General features: G+C 36.4%; 1 protein-coding gene across 3 annotated transcripts; it reads right to left on the bottom strand.

Moving 5' to 3' along the window:
* Window positions 1-1,914: 1,914 nt before the first annotated feature.
* eya3 (EYA transcriptional coactivator and phosphatase 3) lies at window positions 1,915-27,989 on the bottom strand. 3 transcript variants are annotated; one of them, XM_084130434.1, is made up of 19 exons: window positions 27,864-27,989; window positions 17,958-18,081; window positions 17,302-17,351; window positions 16,158-16,261; window positions 15,270-15,356; window positions 15,087-15,156; window positions 13,792-13,901; window positions 13,416-13,553; window positions 13,097-13,176; window positions 12,352-12,532; window positions 11,416-11,585; window positions 10,398-10,481; window positions 10,195-10,284; window positions 10,056-10,114; window positions 9,702-9,862; window positions 8,192-8,306; window positions 6,668-6,789; window positions 5,271-5,371; window positions 1,915-4,436 (listed from the first exon to the last, which is right to left on the bottom strand). In XM_084130434.1, the coding sequence occupies exons 2-19, from the start codon at window positions 17,988-17,990 to the stop codon at window positions 4,356-4,358; spliced, it is 1,836 nt and encodes a 611-aa protein (XP_083986560.1). In that variant the 5' UTR covers window positions 17,991-18,081; window positions 27,864-27,989; the 3' UTR covers window positions 1,915-4,355. The 3 variants fall into 3 exon arrangements, with proteins under 3 accessions (XP_083986560.1, XP_083986561.1, XP_083986562.1); XM_084130435.1 differs by having other exon boundaries at window positions 15,270-15,353; XM_084130436.1 differs by lacking the exon at window positions 13,416-13,553.

Here is a 27,989-nt window from a genome sequence, read left to right as displayed (position 1 = left end):
TATTACTATGGTAAGTACATGTGTAACAAGGACACTGTAAAATAAAGTGTTACACTATTTCTACCTTGGAATAAAGTATTCTATTAGCTCTGTTCAATCCAACTCTGCTAATTAAAGAAATGTACTATTAACCTTTTCTTTTCGCAGATACTGTGGATGTAAACTAAATCATTCTTGAAATATCCCTGGTGAAAAAGAAGTGCAGTTAATTGTACTGAATGTGCACTTCTAGAGTACTTTAAATCCTAGAAGTATATTTTAAAAAACGTTGTACATACAGATATTGAAAAAATAAAAGTCCACTTTATTACACTTGCATGACTAGACTTATACACATTTACTTTTCAAAAGTGCTTTAACATTTTTTTGTCATGCTTTAAAGTACTTATTTTTAGGTGTTGACTAACATACTAAAGAACATGTAAACTAAATTATAATTTTTAGTGTTACACATTATTACATTTAAAGGTAATATATTTTAAATGTACATTTGATAGTGCTTTTCATCCTTATTTCAAAAACAGTAATTAAGAATTTACATGTACTTTAGTAAGTGGGTCAAAAAGCACCCTAAAGTTCAGATAACTGCATTTAATATACATTTAAACAATAACACATTTACATTTAATTGCAACTAACATGCAATTAAGCATCCAAAAACATTATTGTTCTTTTAAAGGGCACCTATTATGCAAAATTCACTTTTACATGGTGTTTGAACATAAATGTGTGTTGGCAGTGTGTGTTCACAATGATGAAAATCCACACAATGCTTTTTTTTAAATCCCCATAAATCATAAGCACTGTCTCAGAACAAGCCGTTCTCAGATTCTGGGCAATGTGACGTCACTTTGCACAGGCCCCGCCCACGACTGTTGATTGACACTGCAGTTTGAGCATAGACACGCCCTGAGTGAGCTGGGCACAGTCCACCAGTGTTTCGACGCCGGAGCAGCTGTAGACAAGAATGTCTCCTAAGCGATTGAGGTGTTTTGTTGTTGCATGTAAGAATGAACATAGCAGTCTTCATTTACTCTCATTGTTACTCGAGGATGGATCAGCACCAACTGTTCGTGAAGCTTACAGTTTCAGAGCGACAGGCCTAACGTGACTGACCACTGCAGATATTTAAGTGAGAGCGCGCACTTTATCGAGTCGTTTTACGGATATAAAGTTTACCAGTTTATTAAGCGCCCACTGAAAAGGTGTGTATATTTGTTTACTGTTAGTTGTAACGAGTGTTTTGTGTACTTCGCTGCGTATGTTCCATTATAATGAAAGGGAGAGAGAGAGAGTTTATGGATAAGACTTTAATGCACACTTCTTATACTGTGTTTATTCAGCTCTTACAGTGATTTTCTGGAGTAAAACTAACACTTCATCTTTTGTGTGATGTAGGCCTACATTAAACTTCATTGAACTCCTCAGTATATTTTGGTCATCATTCGAATGGGGTTTGCTACAGCAGGCTTGTATTAATAGTGAATAAAAGCAGATGACAAATAAGTTATAACCGTAATTAAACTAAACTATGAACACCACTACTGAGAGTTTCTGTTTTGATATTATCAGATGAGATTGTCCTAGCTCTGAGCGCGAGCTCGTGAGGCTACGCCCTTTGCCCGGCAACAGCAGCTCATTTGCATTTAAAGGGATACACACTAAAACGGTGCGTTTTTCTGAGCCCCAAAAAATGACAATTTAAACATGCTGTAAAAAATTATCTGTTGGGTATTTTGAGCTAAAACTTCACATACACACTTTGGGGTCATCAGAGACTTATTTTACATCTTGTGAAAAGGGGCAATAATAGGTGCCCTTTAAAGTAAATTATTTCTGTAATAAGTACTCTATGCTAAAGACATTTTGAGTCAGACAATTATGAGTCAGAGATAAACAAGCCAAGCGAGTATAGGCCAGCCACAAAGTATTTAATGAACTTCACTTACACAAAACCAGAAACAGTGTAGGTACAGATATTTAATTCTCCAGCCAGTTTCAGTTTGAATATGCCAGAGGTTCTCCAACTAACCTAAGAGCTCAAGCGTAATTCCAGGGCTAGATCGAGCACTTTTTCTCTAGAGCTACTACATCCCTTGATTGTCTATGCATTAGTAACAAATCCCTAAATCTCATGATACAGTCATGCATCTTCAATTAGGTGTAGATAATAGACAGTATACAGGGACTAGATCATTGTTTTGTTTTTCCTGAAAAATGCAGGAAACAAAGTAGGACATAGAAGAAAAAAGCACCAGAAGAGCATTTTTTTGAGATTCAAGTGAAAGAATAACAGCATCTGATTGGCTGGGTTATGGAGGAAAATTATTTATGCAGAGATGAAGTCGGCGCACATCAAAAGTACCAAACTTAAAGAAAATGACGGATACCAGCATAGGCCTTTGAGTCAAAGTTAACACTTCACCAAAACAAACAATACAAACATATGTTTGTCATATTGCATATGTTTGTCATATCTCAGTAATTCCCTTTAAGATAATACATTTACTGAATGGTGATTATATTTAAAAGGCACAATATAAATATGTACAGGAAAAGAAACACACAGACACGCACATCTACGCAAACAAATGAAGAGTACACATTCTTAATTGTCAAAGCTGCTTGAGTAAAAATGCTTTTTCTTCAGGCTCAGTAATGTTCAGTCATCTCACAGCAGCCGGGAATATTAGACCCAAGCTGCTCGTAAAAACCACCTTCAACCATAATTGAAACAATCATTTATCACTGATCAGAAATGTATTGCACACTATCACACAGTTTTTCTTCCAAACACATATGAACGAAAGAAAAAGGTCACAGGCTGGGGCCACGTAGCTTCAAATCCATGGGTAATTTTGGCTTTATGCAAGAGGTAATATTACAAAATCCCACTCAGCCACACGACTTGCCTCAGGGGACAATAATGCAGTTAGTTCATGTGGCTCTTAATTGCATTAGACACATTTAACAGATAAATTTCTAATGGGACGTTTAATTCCAGGAGCTTAAGTTTCCCTCAAAACAACACCTTTATATGGATTTTAAAGAAATAACTCTCATCATTTACAAAATTCTCATCATTTACTTACCCTCATGTCGATTCAAACCTATATAACTTTCTTCTGTGGAACGCAAATCAGGAGGTGTTAAGCTGCTCTTTTCCATTTAAGAAAGTGAGTCTACTGCAATCCAAAAGTCATCAAAACAGCCTCAAATTTAGTAATCCATTCATTGAAAATCCTCCCCTCTGTCATAGCTCTGAATTCTCAAAAGAATTTGTGTTCAGTCAGTTGATTCAGTCTCATAACTGAAATAGACTTAAGAGCTACAGCAAAGGGGAAGGCTGTTTGTGAATAACTTAAGTCATTCATAAAATAAAATAAAATTATTTTATGGTGATTTTTGGAGTTCGAAAGCCCCCATTTCCATTCAAATTTCATTGTATAGAAAAGAGCAGCGTAAACATTCTCCTTCTGTGCTTCACGAAAGAAAGTCAATCAAACAGGTTTGGAACAAAAGTAATGCAAAAGATGACAATTCTCATTTTTGTGTTATTAATTCTTTCAAGAAAGAAGACAAAATGTACTGAAAGAAATAAGGTTTCCCTTTGTCACTCTCTAATTTGTAATATTGCCAAATTTAAAGCAGAAATTAAGTGTGTATAAAGGGTAAAAATGCATGCAGACCCCTGGAACTGAGGAAAATTCATATAGATACAGTAAAAATGAAATATGATCTATGCTAAACCCTGTAGGTACCATCTGAAGACAGATATTAAACGGGACACGTCTGTGATCCGCTTTAAGAACTGAAATAAATGCATCATTTCTTGGAGGCGTCTAAAGCATGTAACCTGCCATCTCATAAGAACCAATATCCTGACCTTTGGAATGAGCGCAAATCAAAATGACTCCAACTTACTTTTCAGCCCTTTAAAAAGTTTGAAAAAAAGAAAAGAGAACTAAGTTCACTCCTAAGTTTCTGTGTCAGTGCAGACTTTTGGTCATGGGTTTTTCCTTTGGTGAATCCAGTTCCGTTGAAGATGGTAAAGCTACATCCTTTTTCCAAGAGAAAGATGCAGTGAGAATGGGAGACAGTGTTTTCCTCTTTTCTGCACGTATGGTGGTGTTGTCCCAGTGCAAGGTTCAACCTAGGGGGAGGATAGCTGCCATTGAGGGAGTGGAGGGCTTTTGAGATCGTGTCGTGTCACAGATCTTCTTGAGTTCTTGTCTATGAACGCTAATATTCCAGACTCTACTTCAGCTGCTCCACTGATTCGACGGGTAAGGATGGGTGGATGGGATTGCTGATGGGTGCAAACGGAGAGATCCTTGTCTTAGCTCCAACTCAATCTATAAGAAGTCCAGTTCCAGAGCTTGGTGAAGGGAAATCAGGTCTCCATGAGAAGAGATTCGCCAAAATGGCATGTTGTGCTAAACAGTGATAGGGCAAACTTGTTAGATTACAAATACATAGAATAAATTTGAGAGAATTGCCCAATAAAATGTATTAAATGTAAAATCAATACAACAAAGCAACACTTTGTGTCAACTTTGTGTCAGGCCAATTCACTAGCATTCAAAAGTTTGGGGTCAGAAAGATTTTTTTGGGAAAAAAAATAATACTTTCATTTAGCACAGATGCATCAAACGGCATTAAAGACATTCATAATGTTACAAAAGTTTTTTATTCCAAATAAATGCTGTTCTTTTGAACAGAATCCTGGAAAAAAAAAAGTATCACGGTTTCCAAAAAACATATGAAGCAGCACAAGAGTTTCAACCATGACAGTAAGAAATGTTTCTTGAGCAGCAAATTAGCATATTGGAACAATTTCTGAAGGGTCATGTGACACTGACGACTGGAGTAATGATGCTGAAAATTAAGCTTTGGCATCACACGAATAAATTACATTTTAAAATATATATAAAAAGAGAAAAAAGTTATTTTAAAATTGTAATAATATTTCACAATACAACTGTTATTACTGATTTTTTGTAATCAAATAAATGCTGCTTCAGTGAACATAATGGACTTTTCAAAAACATCTTACTGACTCCAAACATTTGAACGGTAGTGTACCTCAGGGTATACTTTAAGTAAATAATTAGATCAGAGTTTGAAAGAAAAAAAAAAAAGTTTGGAAACCCCTGAATAGCAGTATCATTAGAAATCTCTTGCAATTGCATAATATGAGGTATTGTATTGTGATGTGATAAAGTTGACAGGATTATGTAATACTGTATGTCCAAATGCTGGTATTGTACCTGCTTTGCAGCAAACTCTTCATCACGGCCGTCCCCTATAACAACATAGGTCACTTTCTTCCCAAAGCGAGCGATGATGCGTTCAAAGCAACTCTCTTTTCCTGTTAACAGACGAGTCATTCAGCGTTACTCTAACAAATGTTAGCTATACCATGTGTAAATGCACCCTTGTGCTCAGTTTCAGTTTGATACCAATGCATTTAAAAGGAGAGGATGTTTAAAATGAACATACTGAAATCATGTATTAACCCTCATGGTTGTTCAAAACCATTTAACTTTTAATACCCTGAAACAAAAGGTGAATTTTCAAAGAATATTGTGACTACTCTTCTATATAATGATGTAAGTGGATGAAAGCGCTAAAATGAGCTAAGCCTTCATTCCAAGTCTCAGGCATGAAAACAGGTCAGGGGTAAAAAAGGTGAGAAGGATGCGGCAAATGCACTGAAAAATAAAGGAAACTTTCATAATTAGTTTTGTACTAATTTCTATACTTGAAAGAGTATATTTCTATACTTCACATTAAAGATTTGATTGGGCTAGCCCAGTGTCAATCAAGAAAAGAACCAATGGGCCGCTGATCTACGTGTTTCATCGGGTGTCAGAGGAAAAAAAACTATTTACTACTACTATTTATCACGCATTAAAAATGCCCCAAACCAGTCGTCTGTATGATAATCTGAAACAAGGACTGGTGGGCCGTTGTCCTGCTTCACTTCACAGATGCTGAGTGAAAGGAGAATTATAGAATGAAAGGATACTCATTTATATGACACTTTATTCATCAGGAGAACAGCTCGTTCAGCGCGTCATACGTCGTCCTTTAAGTTTTTTCACGTTCTCTTGATAAACCACCCCTTTCAATCCGATCGAAATTATTTGTAATAGAGCTGACACTTTGAGTTTTTAACGTGTTATGTTAAAGCCCTACTTGTTATTAATGTTTTTATGAAATATCTCTAGTGAATGCATCATATCACCGTATTATTTATCGCCATGCGAGCCACAAATTAAAGCTTGGCGAGCCACATGAGGTGATATTATCTCGCCCACTTCTATGTCAAAATTAAAAATAATGACATTGGCAACATCGCTGTCTGTATCTGACAGGACAGTTAACATTGTAAGCTAACTTACCTCAGGCTTGCTTTCCGACGTGCGGTACTTTGTTCGGCAGTGTGTCCAGTTGTCAGACTCACGGTGTAAAAGACTTTGAAAACATTTCTGCCCTAACGTTACTCTGACTCGTATTGGCTGTCATGTTTCGGCATTAGGAATGATGATTGTTTTTTAAAGCTGCGAAGTTTATGGTAACTTTATAGGGGATAAATGCTGACCTTGACCTCGACCTCGACCTCCCCCCCCCCTTTTAATTTTTGGTAAGCCAAAACTGTTACCTATTTTAGTAGCACTGTAGATGTTCTCAATGGGAAAGACGTCACCCAGGCCATAGAGAAGCACTTTAGCTAAAGCAGGAACTAGCTGAGTGGTGGTAACCAGAATATTCATACATCTGCCCCTGTGAACAAACAAATAGCCAATGTTAGCGTGTACACTACATTTAAGCCGATGGATCCGCACTGAGAAACCTGTTTAGCATGTTGCTCTAGCACTTCACACACAGTGTTTAATGCCCAGAGGCAGATCTGATGATTTCCTGTAAATCATGCATGCTCTGAGAACAGAGACAGATGCAGTAGGGATGGGTAATAGGTACATATGTTCTGATTCAATTTAATTCAAGTTCAATCAATTAAATTCTATTTGTCTTCGAATATTGATGTGGTTCTCGATTAGATTCAATGAATATAGATTTAATACAAATACTAATAATACTCAGGTAGGCCTACATAAATTGAATAAAGTAATCAAATGTAAAATAACACTGCATAGTCTTTACTGTATAAATTAAATATAGATTAATCCTTATTGGTGGTGGTTGAGGAGATCCCCCCCCTTCTATGTAAAGCTCTTTGAGTACCCAGAAAAGCGCTATATAAATGTAACAAATTATTATTATTATTAAAGTTACAAATGTTATATTTAGTCAAGAGCAGTGAGTGATTTTTTCTGTCTTGTTTGAGCATCTTTAATGCTGAAAGGCACACTTGCATCAGCCATGTTAAGCACTAAATGAATGACAGGCTTTACATTGTAAAATCTCACAAGGTAAATAAAAAAATGGAGAATTCACGTCAGGCAGATCTTATGTTCAATGTTTGCATAAATAAATATGGAAAAAGATCAATTTCATGGCTTTTGAGAATCGATATAGAATCAACCATTTAAAAAAAAAAATACCGTATTGTTCCAAATATAAGATAATTCAAAACGTTTAGCCTTTTATGTTCAAACCGGAGTCAGACAATGATGGAGACACTCAAGAAGAAGTGACAACATGTAGAAAGCAACAGGACATTTCTGAATAGTTCGTTGAAGAATTTATGCAGCTGATGTGGACTTATCTTCTAGTCATTGATTAACATATTCTGTCATGATAATCTATAAATCACGTTCCCGGGGGCGTGGTTTATGTCAATTTTAGGGTTAGTGATGTCACTAACCCAGGGGGAATGTCATGTAGTCCCTACCAGCCGTTTGTTGTAGTCCTTAAAAAAGCAATTTCTTTAAAAGCAAATATCTTCCTTTGCTTTGAACTGAGCATTGGAACTAGTAAAAAGTAAAATCATAATCAACCACCCCTTTAAAGTTTGCATCATAACCTCTCCTTAGTTGCTGGTTCCCCTGCCTGACTTCTTGCGCTCCCTATTATTGACATGTAAAAGTCTAGACCCTGAATATAAGACAACCCTATTTTTTCAGATGCATTTCTAAGAAAAGAAAAATGTATATTCTGAACAAACGGTAATTGAAAAATCAATTTTTTTGCCCAGCCCTAGATGCAGTTTAGTAAGTCGTACCTTGACTGTACGAGCAAGAGAGATTTGAGGGCAGTGCTCCGCCAGGCATCTGTAACGGTCTCAATCTCTGAGCGAAGCCTGAGCAGTAGGTCTCTCTTCATTGGGCTCAGCAGACCTAAAAAACAGCAATGTTGACATTAAAACAAATTATATTATAATATATATAATATGCAGTAAAGATACGACTTTGTATAATATATATCACGTCTTGAAAAATAATATGATATCACATGTCGAGAAATAAAAAAAACTAATATAAGAAATCAAAATTAGATTAGTATACTCCTTAGTCCTAAAAGTTGATAGTGCCAACTAGATTTAAGTTTAAAGGTCCCGTATTATGCCCCTTTTCACAAGATGTAAAATAAGTCTCTGATGTCCCCAGAGTGTGTATGTGAAGTTTCAGTTCAAAATACCCAACAGATCATTTTTTTACAGCATGTTTAAATTGTCATTTTTTGGGGCTCAGAAAAACACGCTGTTTTAGTGTGTGCCCTTTAAATGCAAATGAGCTGCTGCTGGATGGCACAGGGGGCGGAGCTTCATGAGCTCACGCTCAGTTTCTCAGGACAATTTCATCTCACGGAATGATGATAATATCAGAAACTCTCAGTAACGGTGTTCATTTCGAGTCGGACAATAATGCCTACAGAGTCAGAGTGCTGTATGGAGATGGAACAGGTATAGTTTAGTTTAATTACGGTTATAACGTATTTGTCATCTGCTTGTATGTATCCATTATTAATAGCCTACAAGTCTGCTGTTTCGGACCAGGTCCGAATGATGATCAAACATATACTGATGAGTTTAATAAAGTTTATTGTACATAACACAAAAGATGAAGCGCAAGTTTTACTTCAGAAAATCACCATAAGAGCTGAGTAAACACAGTAAGTTATAAGAAGTGCGCAAGTACATAAACGAATTTCGGTAGAGTTGAGGAAGCATTTTCTTTAAAAACAAAATAATTCCACCTCGTCTTCAGCGGCTGCCTCAGATTTCGGGAGTAAATAGAGAGTGCTATGTGGATTAATACATCCAGCCACACAACACCTACAACTCTTGGGAGACATTCTCGTCAGTGCAGCAGCTGTGAACTCGATCAGGGCGGGTCTATGTTGAAACGGCAGTGTCTGTCAACACTCGTGGGCGGGGCCTGTGCTTAGTGACGTCACTAAAACAGCATTCTGAAAACAGGTTGTTGGGAGACACTGCTGATGATTTATGGGGATTAATAAAAAAGGAGTGAGTGGATTTTTATCACTATTGGCTGGTTGTGTACACACACTGCCAACACACATTTATGTCCAAACAGCATGCAAAAGTGAATTTTGCATAATAGGGGACCTTTAAGACCTCTTGAAATGATAATTAAGACTTTTATTATACCCTTTAGAGATATTTAAGATAATGATAAAACCTAATTTAAGATGTTTTAAGTACCTGCGAGGACCCTGCCTGTGTGAATGTGTAGCGGGGTTTGAAATAGAGATACGGGACACACTCTCACCTCCCACATTCCCCTGGAATCCATTGTAGATCTCTTTGAGACGGCGATATCTGAAAGCCAGCTTACGCATCCACTCTACTCCTCCCTGTACCGCTGCAGTGGAACCCGGACCACCGCCCGCACTGGGCCCGCTAAAGCCATCGCTAGAGAAGTTGTAGTTGCTAAGCCAGAATGATCAATATTAGATACAATATAGACTAATCAAAAAACGATTACAAAAAAAGAGCTTTCACACGTAGCCTTTGCCATAAATATAACAGCAATATGTGTGTTTTGAGGATATAAGCAAAGCACAATTGAAAAGCAATTTGCTGGTGTAATAAGTTGCCGGAAAGCAACCTCAAGTTTCATTACCTCAAATCCTGCCCATTGTCATCTGAGGCAACGTCATCAACATGGACTTGATCACATTCCTGTTTTGACAGCAGAGGTAAATGCTATTTTCATGAACCTAACAGACAGTAAACTGACCCTTGTGTTCCACTACACTTACCTCCAGATCATTGAAAAAGAGATGCGTGTCTGCAAGCTCAAAGATCAACTCCTCCATCTGAAGACCCAGATTGAGAACTGTTGCTGGGTCCTGAATAAATAAAACCATCCCAGAAAACAACAAGAATGTGAAAAGAGAAAATAACAGATCAACAAATCAACTGAAAATACCTTTCAGATTACAAAAAAAGCAATTTGCTGTACCTTGCCAAACTTCTGTGCAAATGAACCAGTAAGAAGAGAGTGGAAAATGATAATGGTTTCATCCAGATCCCACAAGAAGATACGCTGATAAAAGAAAAAGACTTGTGTCATGTTTGCTGCACAATACACATACTATGTTCATCTCATGATTAATCACTTTATTTTGTACATTTAGCAAATATAAATAAATTGTAAAGCTGATCCTGTTTGGCTAAGCAAGCTCAATTTAAAGGGATGGTTCACCCAAAAATGAAAAATCTGTCATCATTTACTTACCCTCATGTTGTTCCAAACCTGTATGAATTTATTTATTCTGCTGAACACGAAAGAATATATTTTGAAGAATGGCGGTAACCAAATAATTGATGGAACACATTGATTGTTTTTCCCCACACTATGCTAGTCAATGAGGCCCATCTATTGATTGGTTAGAGGTTAAATTACAAGTTAGACTGAGTTATTTAAAAAAAAATTGTTCTTTTCTTTGGTGTCACTAATTGCATCCCTGTTTCTTTTGGGTTTACTTATTTATCTGATATTTCTTTGATCTGTAAATAGTTTGCTTATTTTCATTTTCGTTATTATTACTATTATCCAATTTTTTTTGTAGTTATACTTTTTTTGTAGTTAACTTTTTTTTCACTTATGTATAATAAATTACTTTTCTTTTGCATTACTTTGTTTCGTGTTGTCTCTTGCCACCACCATCACTCCAAATCATAATCTCAATGTTACTTCTTTTAACCCTAGACCACAAGAGGTCATAACTCCCATATTCTTCAAAATATATTCTTTAGTGTTCAGCAGAAGAAAGAAATTCATACAGGTTTGGAAAAACCTGAGGGTGAGTAAATGACAGAATTTTTGGGTGAACTATACCTTTACTGTGTCAGAATGCAATGCAAGTACAAGTGAATTTTTTGGTGCTGTTGCAAGGGGTTTCTATTTAGTTTCCACATGGGCATAGCTTTTTAGAGGTTAGAATGTGTCTCTAAAACTATGCAAGCTGCTGCATTACCTCAAGGTCATTGTCTGTGGACTGGGAACCATCTGGTTTCTTTGCTTTGCCTTTAGCTTTGCTAGGAGGGTTTTTGCGGTTGGGCTCGTCCTGGTCTTGTGCTCCTGTGGGAAGGGCCATCCCAGCAGGCAGAGCCACACCAGTTGGGAGCGTCACACCTGGGGATGCATCTGGAGGAATAAGCAAAAATATGAACTGCAGTGAGAGCCAAAGAAGAATGAGGAGCATTCACAATGACAACATGATCTAGACCAGGACCTGTACAGAGCAACATTTTTGCTTGCATTTACTATTGAAATTATTTTTATTTTTTACATTAAAATTATTATATGAATGACTTCATATATTTATTAATTTTTTTTAAAATATTCATTTTGACTAAAGTTTGGGAGTTTATGTTTTATTTTAAACATCTCGTCTTTTGTAGCTCACTAGGGCTGCATTTACTTGATCAAAGATAGTACAAACAATAACATTGTGAAATATTAGAATTTAAATAACTGTTTTCTATTTTAATACAATTTTAAAATCTAGTTTAATCCTGTAGTGACAAATCTTCAGTGTCACATGATCCTTCAGAAATCATTCTAATATGCTGATTTGCTGTTCAAAAAACATTTCTTACAATTATAAGTTTACAGCTACTTAATATTTTTGTGGAAAATCTTTATTTCAAGACTCTTTGATGATGAGAAAGTAAAAAATAACAGCATTTATTTGAATTAGAAAGCTTTTGTAACATTATAAGTTTATTTACTTATGATCAATTTAATCTGCCAATGTTGAATAAAAATATTTTCTTAATAAAAAAAAATACTGACACCATTATAAATTATATAAAAAATAAAAAAATAAAAAGTCTAGTACTCGTATATAGAAAGTTTTAAATAATTGAAAAGGTTTACTGCAAATTACAGAGAGAAGATTATAACACACCTGTTGTGTTGGGCAGGTTTGCAGAGGCACTGCCTTCTGTCTTAATGGCTGGATATCCAGGTGCCACTACACCTGCTCCATCTCTATCATTGCTGGGCAGCCCAGCGGACAGGTAACTGGGAGGAGGAACGTAGTACTGGGAGAACTGACTCTGGCCAAGAGAGTTGTAATTTGAAAACTCCTAAAAAAATAAAAAGGGGACATAAGAAATGTGACCACTCTTAAGAAACAATATGCAGCATTCATATAAATTAAAATCTTGTTCATTGTTTGTTCAACAAAAAGTAACCAAAGCAAACTGATTGTTTAAAGCTTTCATTTCCATATGTTAAACAACCTACTTTTCTTAAGTCTAATAAGTCTGTCAAAATCTACTGGTTGAAATGATAATTAACTGTTTGAATCTATTCTCAGAAAAATAATCTATTTTTTCTTTTTCTATTTTTTGAATCACTTCATAAAAAAATGTATATTGTAACATATCATGATCAAGAACATGACGTTTTTGCATTTTTAACTTTGTATTACACTGTATAATGTCTTAGTCATGACATCTCCACATACGAGCAGAGCATTGCATCTACAGACTTACAGAAATTGTAGTTAAAGTGAGACAACCTGTTTAACAAAATATAACTTCAAATTAGGCCAAATAAAGTGTTCATCTAATCCAAGAAGCATCAACAGCATCCTCAAATGAGTTACTCTGTCCTTTCCAGTACTGAGTTCCTTCCTCCACACTCACCTGATGTGTGCCAGGGGCTGTGGTCACGGCAGTTCCTGGGGGGATATTAGTGTACACACTGGATGTAGTGAAACAGGAACCTGAATGGGGAAGAATAATTATTATAAAGGATGCCAAAAATACATGCAGTGAACAGCTCAGTACTAAAAATTATTGGCGATCATGACAAATATTTCTGAATGAAATGCTGTATGAGTGTTAATGAAAAGGTTTTGGCGGATGGAACTGGACAGATCTTTGTCCTCAGCGGTCCTGTATTGATAAGGCTGTGAGGTGCATAGAGCGTGTAGAGACACACAGAGAGCAGTAGCAGGCTTGCCTTGGCTGGGGTAGGAGTAGTGGATCTGGTTGGGTTGGGTTGAGGTATAGGCTGAGCTGAAGCTGAGAAACCCCGTCTGGCCAACAGAGGGCGCCTCGGGCAGCCGCGACTCTGTCTTTAAGCCCGGCCACATGGAGCCTGAGGCCGTGCATGGATAGATGGCGCAAGAGAGGGCAAAGAGTGGAGGAGAAAAGGGATGCAGAGATGAAAGTGGTGATTAGAGGGAGGTTAAGAACTGGATGTAACGTAGACGTGAACTGATCTGACTGCCAGCGTACAGTGTGAATGCAAGTGGAGGTGCAAGTGGGTGTGAGTTTAAGTGGAATGAGTGTTCAGATGAATTAAAGCACAGACAGCAACTGGGTGAAGCACAGACCAAATGGTGGCAGTCCGTACGTCTGGCCGGACTGAGGAAAGCCGCTGTATACGGTCGACTGGCCCAGGGAGGGGAAAGCCACTTGACTGGCATATGCAGTGACAGCCGTGCTGAAGAATAATGGAGGAGAGTTAATAGCTGAACATTCAAAAACACCACAGTACTTAGGGAGGCTGCTATAGACTTTAATCAGGGTAGACAACATATTTAATTTGACTTAAACCAACCGTTCAATATGTGGTATGATCTTAGTTAACATGTATTCAAAACTGACACCATTTACTTTCTTAATAATGTTACTGGTCTTATGAACAATTCATCTGTGCATGTTATTTCAAAGAAAAAACTTTCATTAAAACGTCATAACTAGGGGTGTAACAATATATTGCAATACAAAAATGTAAATGTGTCATTGGAAGTGACAATCTGTCTTCTGCATACTTCACCCAAAATAAAAATTACTGTGTGAGATTATTATTATTTTTTTAAGTTTACAGAGTTTTAGTGTCAGTACTACAAACTACAATATATAATGTTGAATATATTGTACAGTAATGCACAATGGGGGAATATTTGTGGATCCTGATAGTGCCAAATGTCTTATGTTACCAGTAAAAAGTGTCATACATTATTTTAAATATATCTAGTCAGCAACAGAGTGCAAGCACATACTTCTCAAATAATTCTGTATTTTCAGTTTCAGAATCAAGAATATTTTTATTCTGGTGTCACCATTGTCCTATGCATTGGGCTACCAGCACCAAGTCCAAGCCTATTTATTTCCACCCCCAATGTAATACCAAATTTAGCACTTTAATCAACAGTAAAAAAAAAAGTTAACCTTTTACCATATGTCTTGGATTATCACAATAATATCATTTCATTAGTTCAGTATCGGGATATGTAGCGAATCGTGAATGAAGGTATCGTTTCACCCCTAGTCATAACTTTCACCTAATTTTCATAAGCTGGCCTTTTTTTGCTTATATGTATGTGTGTATATATATATATATATATATATATATATATATATATATATATATATGTGTGTGTGTGTGTGTGTGTGTGTGTGTGTGTGTGTGTGTGTGTGTTGTATACAACAACATTTATTGATGTATTATGTACATGCACAATAAGTCAATTTCTTAAGCAAGCAAATAGGGTCGATTATGATTCCATATTGATTCCAAATGACATGCTAGACTATTCAGTTCAGGTTTTATTAAACAGATGACTGATTGTATTAAAAAAAAATAATAATACTAACCCGTTTTAAGATAACTTTCAGTACTTACTTGCTTCCTTGGTAGATCTGTGAGGTATATTCAGTGGCTGTGGTTGTGGTGAGGTCTTTGCACGTCACTGCTGTTAAAAACAGGGAGTTTTGGAACAATATGCTTTATTTATGCTTTAGGTATTATGCTTTAAATCAATGTCTGAGCAACATCTCTTGTCCTGATATAGTAAATGGGCCTTACCATTGTGAGTATATGCATTTTCTGTGACACAGCCCTGGGATCTTGATATTGTCTCTTGATTTGACTGTTCTGGACCCCCAGGCACTGCTGGAGACATTGAGGGGGTGGATAATATTTACACATATTTTTACACAAATACATGTGGGGCACTACAGTCTTTTAACAATATTCAGTATCTATCTAAAATAACTTAAGTGTTTCAATCAGATGAACCATCAATTCAATAAAGCAATTATAACAACAAAATATATTAAAATGTGTAATATAAGCAAAACAGTAAAAATTAAACTGTTTTAATTTAAAAACGTTTTAACACTGTTTTTATTTATGATTAGGTATATAATATGTGATATATGATATTATCGTCATATTTAAAGATTATTTTTCTTTTTTTGCTATATAAATAAGTGCAACGATGTGGTCAGCAGACACAAAGACAGATTCAAAAACAAAACCGGCTTTATTAAAAATCCAAACATTGAATGAAAAGACAGGAGAATAACGCAAACCACAAAATGCATAAACAAGAACCGACCTAAAACAACTGAAACACAGGGTCAGTTGATGGAGAAAAAAAATTACATTCTTCACTCTTGTTATTAACTTATTTAACATTCAATACACACGCATGAAGTGTAAAACAAGAAGGGTATAGCATTATGAAAAAACGTGAACATCACGGTTGCAGCGGTTGCTTGCATTCCTCTGCTATTGGCTTGTCAGTATTGCAGTATTACAATATTGCGGTTATCAAGACAGCCCTATAAACAGTCAACAAAATATATTTGATATAATTGCCCTGCCCAATTCAACACGTATGCACCTTTTACCACCCTAAAATAAACCAAGTATTTCAGATGATGAAAATTAAAGCAGAAACCTACTTACTTAAGTGCAAGTGAGCAACAGATGATGGTGGATATGAATTGACTTCTGACTGTGCTGTTGATTTGTCCCGGTTTGGGGAGTCACTGCTGTCATTAGCAACCACACTGCAAAAGAATGATTTTTAGAAATGTATCCTGTTGTTCTCTTAATGTATAACAACACAACAATGAAACATGAAATGAGCCTCTGAGTTTTGGTTTGAAAATTGTCAGCTTCCAGATTTCGCATGAATGGCCAAAAGAGTAGCTAGCTGTTCTGATACTAAATGACATCATGCTTTAATCTGACAAGACACTCTTTGTTCTTTCTCTTTCCCCTTAATTGCTCAAGGGCACAACAGTAATAGAGCAAGATTATGATCGTATATCCAGTTCCTGGTATCTGTACTGCTTAGAAAAGCATGTTCACATCCAAGCAGTCTAATCCTTAAAAAATAATGCTGTAAATAATGTTCAGTTTCTTGCATAGACCAACTGTTTCGCTTCTTAAGACCTCACTGTATTGTCAGGAACCGCAGGTATTAATTTTGTTTTGTCTGCATATGTTTTTTTTGAATCTCAAAGTGATGGCACCTATTGACTTGCATTATATGAATCACAGAGGACCACGGTTTCAATAGTTGTAATAATATTTGAGTTTATTGCCATATCAGCATCACCGGCTATTACATGGCAGATACATATTAAACATAATATTATAAGTACAATAATGAAAACAAACTTAGACAAAAAACAAAAACACAAAAATAAGTACATGTACAAAATGAGTACAATTCTATAAAATATTCTTTAAATGTAGTTGTGCAAAATCTGCATCCATAAATAAGTCCTTTAAAGTTTGTCCTGATAAAAAAATGCTGTCTCATAACATTAAATATTGGGCAGGACCATGGTTTCAGCTAAAAATGTTATTTACTGTTCTACTGAAAGAAAAAAAAAAAAGTCCCCTACATCTTGGATGGCCTGAGGGTGAGTAAATTAACAGCAAATTTTCATTTTTGGGTTAACTATCCCTTTAACTAGTATGCTATAGCCTATATGCAGGCTACACATAAAAATATGAAATACACCACACCCTATAATGAAAATGCATATGAAAATATGTAATGAACCTTACACTGTAATGAAAATGCATATGAACTTACCGTGAATCACCCTCCTGATTCACTTCTGGATCATGCCGAGCTTTCTTTGTCTATTCAATCAAAACAACAGAGAAAAAGAGCATACATTTATATATTACGTCTCTCAGCGCGTTTATTTACAGTGGCTGATGGCATTTGACATAATAATGTGAAGCATTTCATGCAGTGACAGAAGCATCCGGTAGTGTGACATGCTTTACATAATCTAAAACTACTAATTAGGGTTGTGCACAACGACTGATTTCATTAACGTTAAACAGAAATTTTGCAATCAACTAGTCAAGTCTTTTTAGCAGTTCACTCAAGAAAAGTCCTCATCAATTTCCCATTTGTCAGACAGCAGGGCTATTTTTGAATGAAATACAAAAGCTAAAAGGCGATTAAAATGCACCTAAAATAAATGTCTTGATGCCGAACAAGAAGAAATTCATTCTATTTGTCAGCTACTTATGAATCTTTCTTCATTCCTGTACTGGTGTGATTAAGTGAAACAATATAACAATGCATATTAATAAACAGCTATATTTACATGTATTTTTTTTTCTAAAAACTTTCATGCTTGAAAAAATTGATTTTCAAATGAATGATGAAATTTGTGTTTTGAACAAATTCAGTCATATGGACAAATATGAAAGATATCAGTGCAGTGTACTCACAGGTAGCTCAGGCACCTCTTGCGACTCGTTCATGGCTGCGAAAGATGACGTCTTCACCGTCGGCCAAAGTAAATCCGTACCGTCAGTCTCTGCAGTTGCCGCTGCTTCTGCTTTGGCCAAGGCCCTGCGTGAAAGACATAAGCCAACACTGTGAGACATCTTTATATATGCCCTCCACCTCACTGGGGTTGATCCTTGTCATTTGTCTGTGTGCGCGGTCACGGTGCTGAGTATCATGGGAAAGTCAGGGGAACAAGTGGGGCTTGCGGGGCCTAATCCCACTCTCACCCTCGTGGCAGGTGAGCTCGGCACCGGCACGTGAGGTGCCCCACAAAAGCACCAGATGTTTCCCCCGTACCCTCCCACTCTTCAGCACACATGCCTGGGTTAGATGTCCGCCTCTCCTTACATGTTTACTAACCTACATTTGGTGAAAACTAGGAAGCTTGTATTCTTTCCTGATTATATCAAAAAGGCATTAGGTGTTTCTGCGCAAGCTGTCACATTCAAAGGGTGGGCGAGGATAAGATCTAACCTAATTTTATTCACCTCATGCCTTCTTTAAACTACATTTATTTAATTGGTATATGAAGCAGGAAAGGGAAAAGCAGGTCAGACGCTCACTTACACTTGAGCCAGTTTAGCAGATGCTTACCAAAGCGTCATTCATGTAAATATGGGACTACGATGTTTAGTAAAACACGTGAAGCCCTGAGCAATGTTTTTGCAACGTACAGCCCAATGTCACAGGAAAGTGATATGGAAATGGAAAAAACTTTAAAATATATTTAGAAAGTTACACAGACAATCTATAGACCCTTTTTGCGCCGATGTCACAATTACGTCATGGCAGAGGCAAAAACAAAGGGAAAACTGGAGGCAGCCAATACAAACCAGCACAGATTCAGTTATATAAGGAGCTTAAAATGTCACAATCGTGTGTTGTTAGGTGCATGAATCGACGGTGTAAAGGCTCCAATTTGAAATTTTATTGCATAATGTTTTCTAAACTATTTTGATTATTTGTGAATCATCTATGATTGTTTTCCCTTGTTGTGATTGATTGTGACTAGACTTTTTGAAGAACCTGTTAAGAAAGAATAATCAAATACATAAAGTTAAAAAATGAATTTGCTGTATCTGGAATTTTTATTTCTAGAAAATATTCACATCATTAAAATTGCACTGTAATGGACAGTGAGTGACCTTACACTAGGGCTGGGAAAAAAATCGATTTGATTTAAAAATCGAGTTGGTAGGTCAAATCGATTCATATTTTCAAAAATTCAAAAATTCACGCTCCCTGCGGCGCAGCCCTCGATGCTTCTTCACGACAAAAAGACTAGCATCAGAGAATGTCTAATAAGGCGAGAAGTTTCACTCTCAGTACACTTCCGGCTTCTGAACTGGTTGCAGTTCCACTCTGATTCCATATGAGGGCGCTCACAGGACGAGTGCAGAATGAATAAAGGTCTATGGCGCTACACACATCAAAATTCACTTTTCTCAGGATATAATTTTTTGTCTAGTAATTTGAATGTTGTATTCGAAAGGAGATGCAAAGAAATTACACATTGCGGGGTGTTAGATTTTTTAGAGTCACTTATTTGCTTTAAAAAGTCTTTTAAAGTATCAATGACGTCATACACATCGTACGACCAGAGATACTGCTTTACGGCAATCCTTCAGTCACTCTGGTGCGTTCGCGCTCTGCACTTTCTTTTCACTCGAGGCATCGACAACACAGCTGACACAGGTAAATACACGTGCTAGAAGAGTTTTTGTTTTGTTTGTTTCTGGTCCCGCTTCGGATGCCACGATGCCATCAAGCGGCATCTCTGGTCGTAATCAGTCCTTCACTGACCAATCAGCGTTCATTAGCAGAATGCTAGCGTGTTATGGGCAACAACAACTCAACTTGTAAGAAATCGAAAGGACATAAGTACTCGTTCATTCAACTTTCGACCTATAACCCATGTTGAACTTGCAAAACCTAGAATCAAATCTGAGATTTCTCAAGGGCAATCGGATGAAAGAGACACATTTAGCCGTCTAGCCCCATAGACTCCCATTCATTTTGCACTCATGGGCGATCGCCCCCAGTGGATCTCTGGTGGAACTACAACCAAAATTCGGTACAATAGGACTTAATAGGGAGTGGGCAGGCTCTCCGTAGACGGGCTCTGCTAGCATGTTTAATTTTTTAACGGTCCCTCACGACGACGGCGCACGAGTGAGGGAGAGTGAGTGAGCGAGAGTGCGTGTATGTGAGTGAGTGTGTATGTGTGTGTGTGTGTGTTTGTATGTGCATGTGCGAGTGTGTGTGCGTGTGTGTAGGCTATGTGAGTGAGCTTATATGTGCGAGTGAGTGAGTGTGTGAGACGGCTCGCGATGACTGGTCGGAAAACAACGTTGTCAACAATGTTTTCTTGTCCACGACATGACAAGATTTTTATGAGTCAAAATCGTGTAATCTGACACAGTGACTATCGTAACAGACAAAAAAATCGTGTAATCTGAACCAGGCATAAGAGTTACCTCAGGATTTTTTGTTGTTTTATTAGCTCAATCCAAATACAGTATAAATAATTTGGATGTTTAACAATCTTTGTTGCACACTGCACAGTGACTTTTCAGTTAGAAAAAGGGTTTGCCTTTGCAATTTTGTTTATCTTGATGCACTTTAATTAAATACAATAAATATATATTTTTAAAATATATTTACAGTTCACAGTTATTTTGTTTTAAATGGGGGGGAAAATCGAATCGAATCGTAAATCGAGTTTTTTATAATAAAAAAAATCACAGATTTTTTTAGGGGAAAAAAATCGCCCAGCTCTACCTTACACATTAAGATAAAATCGGATTTTCTCTAGTCATTGTTAAAAAACAAGCTAACAAAACTTGCTAACTAGCAAGTGAAGCGGCCAGACTCAGAGGAATCGTTCTGCCTCCACCTAAGCTCCGCCCACAAAAAATGTCACCATGTTTACTAACTGAAAAGGGGTCTATAAAGTGATAGTTTACCCAAAAGTGAAAATTCTGTCATCATTTTCTCAACCCAGTGTCACTCCAAACCTGCTTATGACCAAAATATTCTGTTATTACTCATACAATGAAAGTCAATGTCCAAAACAACAGTGGACCAGTGACAGACAAACAAACAAACATACATTTTTCAAAATATTTCATTATATGTTTATGGCATAAGGGGGGAATTGGTTTCAATTAATTGACTAAAATTTTATTCAGTTTTTTCATGATTAAATCCTTCCTTGTGTTAATTTTGTGAAAAGTATGAAAACGCTTATTTTTTACCAACATTTTACTCTATAATACTTGTATTAAGCATTCTGAATTTAATTGGCAATAATTCCAGTTTAGTAAAATAAAAAATGTTCTATATAATTATCATTAAACACAAAGAATATTGTTGACGCGTTCACGAGAGCACAACACATGCACATGCATGTCATGAGCAGATGTTGTGTGAACGCGCGTTGGAGATTATTATTTTGTAAATAGTGGCAAATTATGTGGGTTTTTTTTGCAAACAAAGCACTCGTGTCACTTCAGAAAATTGAGGTTAAACCACTTGGATTATTTAACCTCAGTTTTATGAAGTAACACGCATGTGTCATGGTGCTCTCATCAATGTCAATGTCTTTTTATTACTTCTAACATCAATGTCTTTTTACCACTATTCTGGGGCTTGAAAGTGGTAGTTTCATAGGCTGTCAATAGAAGGACAAAAAGCTCTCAGATTTCATTAAAAATATCTTCATTGTGAATTTTACATTTTGGATGAAGTTACCCTTTAAAATTGTTAAAGTTTTTAATACATCTGCAAGCAAAGTCAATGTTCACATAAACATTTACTTACTTATGTATGCATGTATGTATGTATGTATGCAGACGCAGGAGTCCCCTTAATTTAAATAGTTTGCCATCTACAATTAATTCAGTAAATAACTAATTCATTGAACAAGTTCAATTTTGGTGCATTCAAGTCATCTCGTATAGATCGTATTTACGAGTTGAACGCACTTGAACGCCACCACAATATCGTAAATACCAGTGGGGAGCTCCGATCTTTACGAGTTGTGGGCGTCTCACTGAGAAACATGGCGGAATACCACAATACTTAAGGTATTAACAGTGATATTGTCAGGCTTTTCACATCAACCCGATCACATGTTTAGCGTTCATATAAACACTACATTCAGATTCATCAATTGGAATGAATTCAGTCCGATTGAAACAAAAGTTGTGCATGTAAACTTATGTCCCTACCCCAGCAACATGTGTTCTTTTGTTGATCACTCTTTTTTATGCAACTCTGAGCACTTTTCATAATCTTTATCCTGGCTGAAGCACTTTTGTTTCAATCTATAAGAATAATATAATCAGCCTATTTTATAGTTTAAAGTTAAAGATATTAATAAGTTGAGAGACTTGTGTTTATTTGACAATGATTTTACATTTCTTGTTTGTATGAAGGCTAAATACAAATAAAAGGTGAACATTCATTTATTTTGTACTGTTTATTTCTAAAATATTATATAGTTTTATTGGAGGAGGTTTCATAGACTTGGCAAATTAATTTTTCAGAAGTTTGTAGATACAGACATCCGTTGTGTTCATCAGTTTTTCTGAGGCTTTTATATTGTTCATATCGATATCGGAATTATATCGTATCGACCGAAATTAAGAAACATATCGTGATATACATTTTGGCCATATCGTCCATCCCTAGCCTGGACCCCTCGACAAAAACCAAACAGGATTGTCTTATAGGCTTTTGGATTATCAAAAAAAACAAGCTCTGTGATCACAAAAGTTTTTGTCCATCAAGATAATTATCACAGATGAACACAGCTTTTATGAATTTTGAAGCCTAAATGCAGTCGCCAGAAGTAAAAAGCTAAAGGTAGGCTATAAACGAACTACACAATGGTCCCATGAATTCAACGTCATAACCATCACGAAGCTTCAGACAACTCTTTCAGTTTTTATCTAAAAACATTTTCCCAGAACGTTTGAGTTAGAATAGTTTGCTAGAGCACAAATATAACCATAACGATGCTGTAAAAGTGGACTGAGTTTACATTTCTGTCATTTACCTTTACTATTTCAGCCATTTAACCAAAACCCCATTCAAAAAACCCATTGACTTTGGGACGATGGAACCCGTCCTGAAGTGCTAAATGCGTTTTGGCCTACAAAGTGATGTCACACCTGCACCACCCTATTTCAAAGGCATAATATGACTTAATTAAAATAGAAAATAATGGACCACTTCGTAATGCACTTCCGTTTGGAAATAGTACATCTCACTTATTTCCGGTTATGTTTACTTTCAATGTACTGTGGTCAAATGAGTTGAACAAACGAGTGCCCGCAATAAGATTTAAAAATTTGGACATTTTTATTAACAGGAGAATGGATATTCTGATGTTTACTGTGTGCAGAATTATTAATCCAAAGTTTTAATCCAAACCAAGCCGATCTGAGAAATCTGCGGCTGTTAAAAATACGCCATTATTTCACCACAGGGAGTCAGTGTTCATCTAAACTAGTGACCGCGACCGCTGAAGTGCGAGATCAGTACGAACCACGAACATTTTATCATTCTGTGTCATTTTTCAATGTCAATCTTTTTACTATTTACATGTTTATGCCCAAAATGCTTAATTAACATTCAAAGTAGTTGACTGTCATTATCCTCTATGCTGTGTGTGTTACTGTTTAAGATTAATTAAATAGCCTATAGCCTATTTAACATCGTTACTTACAGGCACCTCACGAACATTCATTCATTCAACTATTTTAAAAGACTGGAATAAAGCACCAACGCACACAAGCAATCCTTTATATTAGTCAAATTCATTTAAAAATGTAAACTCAACAGGTATGAAATATCAGTAAGAGAAAAACACTGTTAATGAGAAGACGAGCATATAGGCTGCAGGTTAGTGGATAAATATATTTAGCCTATTTATTATTCAGAATGCACAGTTGGAAAGAAAATATATTTATAGGAACATTACAGCAGGCTCAAGATTTAATTAATACAGAGATCATTATTCATTGTTTTAATCAATTGGCATCCATAAAACGTAGTGATAATCTGCATTCTCATGTATGTATGTGCGCTGAATGCTAATGCTGGGTACACACCAAAAGATTTTTTACATCTTATAAGATTTTCAAAATGTGATAGACCACAAACATGAGGACAAAAAAATCCTAGATTTAACCGTTTTGCTCCTATAGTGTGTGGTGTGCCATGATGTGACAAAGACAGCACACCACACACTAACAGATTTTCAACCAGAGTATCGACTGTGAACACAGGAAATCTCGCAAAATCTCGCGAGACCTCAGAATAAGCATGGCGGACGATATGCAGGAAGAAATTGCAGGGGGGCAGTGTTTCATAAAATATTGAAGCTTCCCCGGGCGCCGCCATTGATTAGCGGACCATCACCTGCTGTTAGCATTCCATTGACTCCCATTCATTTTGGCGTCACTTTGACAGCGAATAACTTTACATCTGAGCCGTTTAAAGACTCCATTTGTCCATCATTTCTAAAGAAACACGAAAATGTATAAAAGGCTCCATTACCTTGTATCTTACGTTATGGCCCCGTAGAAGCAGTTTTTGTAAAAATAGGCTAACGATTGCGTCATAACCACGCAACTCTCTGTCGCACAGTAGAGATTACCGTATGGACAGGAGGAGAAGCTCGCGGGCAATCGAGGGGACGTGGAGGCAAAATTACAAAATAATTAATCAGAATACTTAGCAAAAGTTTCTCCTGCTCCTAGCTCATGGACACCTCCTACTCACGCTCTCCGCCTCTGCAAGTTTCGGAAGGGAATGATTCAGATTTCTCTTGGCACAGCTACTAGAAGACAGACGGGTTGCTCACGTCACATCTACGTCGTCAAGCTCAGTTTGAGTCTGCGCAGTATGGTCAGCCATCAGGAAGTGAGTGCTTCTAATTGACTTCACTTGTCTCCGTTGAATCCAATGGGGTCGCTGTGTCCAGTTTATACACTGTCTATGAGAAATTGCGATGATAGTGTTTGGAAAGGTTTTACACGACACGTTGTATAAACATTTGTGCCGTTGCCACAAATCAACAAGCTGATCCTCCATCTCTGCTGTCCACATCAATTTCACTTTGTGTTGCGCCATGACTGCGTTTGTTATGCTTCCGTCTTCCATCATCTCGCTTTCTGATTGGATATTGTTTCGTTTCACGTGATAATCTCCAGAGCGTGCACGCGTTTATCCTCGGGGTTCCCCCCACACATCAGGATTTCTGATCGTAAATATTAAACATGTTGAATATTTACTAGGGGTGTAACGATACCCTAATTTCACGATTCGATACATATCACGATACTGAACTCACGATACAATATTATTGCAATACTCAAAGACATATAATAAAAGGTTAAGAATTTTTTTTATTTTTGAATAAAATGTAAAATACAGAATTATTTTAGACAAATATGCTTGAACTCTGTCACTGGCTAGATATATTTAAAATAATGTAGGACACTTTTTACTGGTAACATAAGATTTATAACATAAGCATTATCAGGACCCACTAATATTCCCCCATTATTATACATTATATTCAACATAATATATTGTAGTTTAATGTAGTACTGACTCTGAAAACGTTTTTCTCACAGGGTAATTTTAATTTTGGGTGAACTAATCCACGATACATATTGTCACTATCCACGATACATATTGTTGCATTTTTGTATTGCGATATATTGTCACACGATATATTGTTACACCCCTACTATTTACGATTCGCGATCGGGGCGGCTCCGCCGTTCTTCCGATCAGGTTCGGACACTCTTAACACACCTCACACCAAGGGAAAATCTGATAAAATAATCTGTAGAACCATCAAGATAATCGGGACATAGCTAGGATTGTCGGAAGGGGGGAAATCGGCCCAGAATCAGCCCCGATTATCTTTTGGTGTGTACCCAGCATAACCGGAAACTCCCGGTAGGGCCTAATAAGTAGAACACGAAAGTAGTTGTGCAGGTAGTCCATTACACTACCTTTTGAGATCAGTAACATTTGTGTGTCATGTGTTATTTATTTGATCAAGAATCTGAAAAAATCTGATTAAAAAAATATATATAATTTTTATTTTCTATTTTATTTTATTTTTTAAAGTAATATATTCCTGTGATTAGTTATTCCTAAATTTTTAGCAGTCATTATTCTAGTCTTTAGTGTCACATGATCCTTCAGAAATCATTGTAATATGCTGATTTGCTGCTCAAGAAACATTTTTTATTAGGGCTGGGCCAAAAAAAAAAAAAAACGCTTTTTCGATTAATCGTTTTTAAAAAATGTGGTCGATTCAAAATCGATTCTCAAAGGCCGTGAATCGATTTTTTTCCACATTTATTTATCTATCACCCAAAAGCCAGTATTAGTTTTCCTACACTGTTCATAGGCTTGCAGCCTCCATGTTACAGCTAATGCTGTGAGAATTTATGTTTGTGTTATCTTAAACATAAAATAACCTGATCCTGTTTGATCAAAGCATGCGACTGTTCTGACTTGTCCAATTTTCAGCATCAAATTTTCATCTTGCATCAAAATCCTGTCGATTCATTGTATGCATTTGAAATATTGAGTTGGGTTCAGTTTTAATGTACCCAAGTGTACCTAAAATAAAAAGTTTAATAGACAGGTTTGTGGCTCTTAATTTCTTTTTATTAATTAACCACTTGTAAACTTGTGTTCACTCTTCTTTTTTATAAATATAAGATTTGTATTAAATCTATATTCATTGATTCGAATTGAGAATCGAATAGGGAATCGAAATCGAATTGGGACATCTGATTTGACACCCAGCCCCATTTCTTATAATTGTCAATGTTGAAAACAGCTGTGCTGTTTAGTATTTTTGTGGGAACCGTGACGCATTTATTTTAGGATTCTTTGGTGAATAAAAGTATTTATTTGAAATATATATATTTTTTGTAACATTATAAATGGTTTTACGGTTTCTTTTCATCCTTGCGGAACAAAAGTAATAATTAAAAAAAATCTTACTGACCTTAAATTTAAAAATTAAAAATAAATAAATGTTAAAACTCCACCTGCATATAGAAATTATGACAAAAAGCAATTTGTATTTTTGAATCTTGTTTTTATGTAGGCCTATTTTACTTTTATATATAGTTTTAGTTTGAAAAACACCTATGTCAGATATAAATATATAACGTTAGATCAGTTCAGATAGAAGTATTAGACTGCATGAGCTGTAGATCAGTAGGCATAAAAGTGTGCTGACAGTACAGCATAAACCTATCAAACAAAACAATAGCAGAAGGATCACAATGGCAGGAGGCTTAAGTAATGTAAGTTTAAAGACATCCTCAACATACACTAAACAGGACTGACTCAAGTACGGCTGATCAGTGAATGTGAGGATCTCACATCTTACTTAGTATTTCGTTACAAAAACAACGTTTTGCTCCCATGACGCCGAAAAGTGCTGCCTAGGTAACGCTAGGAAGATCAAAAGGATCTGAGACACAGCCAGTGTTTCTCTCCAAAACGGTGGCTATTTCACCGGAGATGTCCACATACCACACACATTAAATGTGACCATGTTCGGAAACACGCATAACGTTATCACTGCTGGTGCACATACTATAGGAGGAGAAATATAAACTGTTTTCCAGTGGTCGCTGTGTTCATGGAACGTTAGCGTTAAGCACAGTTTGAGCAGTTAGCCAACGTGTGTTATTTAGCTCGCGGCTCACTGACCTTACCATTTCACTCTAAACCGCTCATTAAAGCACTCAAATTCACAGTGCATGACACACAAATGGGAAAGAAACTCTTACCATCTCACCAAGTGCTACTTTCGAGGAAACTTTATGTTTCCTTGAACTGAAATTCCCTCGGTGGGGCGCCGTGTAGTGTTAGGGACAACTATTTGGCAGGAAGTCGCTAAAATTCCCGTCGCGCAT

This window comes from Abramis brama (genome assembly GCF_963993115.1).
Source record: "Abramis brama genome assembly, chromosome: 12".
Classification (NCBI taxonomy): Eukaryota; Metazoa; Chordata; class Actinopteri; order Cypriniformes; family Leuciscidae; genus Abramis; species Abramis brama.
This window is presented reverse-complemented; position numbering and strand designations above follow the sequence as displayed.

Bases quoted from the DNA above. Each gene is read 5' to 3' on its own strand.
- eya3 (XM_084130434.1), bottom strand. From the start codon at position 17,990: ATGAACGAGTCGCAAGAGGTGCCTGAGCTACCT. The intron at 13,177-13,415 runs GCAAGCCTGCTA...TTCCCCATTCAG, and splicing joins CTACTCCTACCCCAGCCAAG to GTTCCTGTTTCACTACATCC. The intron at 6,790-8,191 runs GTACGACTTACT...GTTTGTTCACAG, and splicing joins CTCTTGCTCGTACAGTCAAG to GGGCAGATGTATGAATATTC.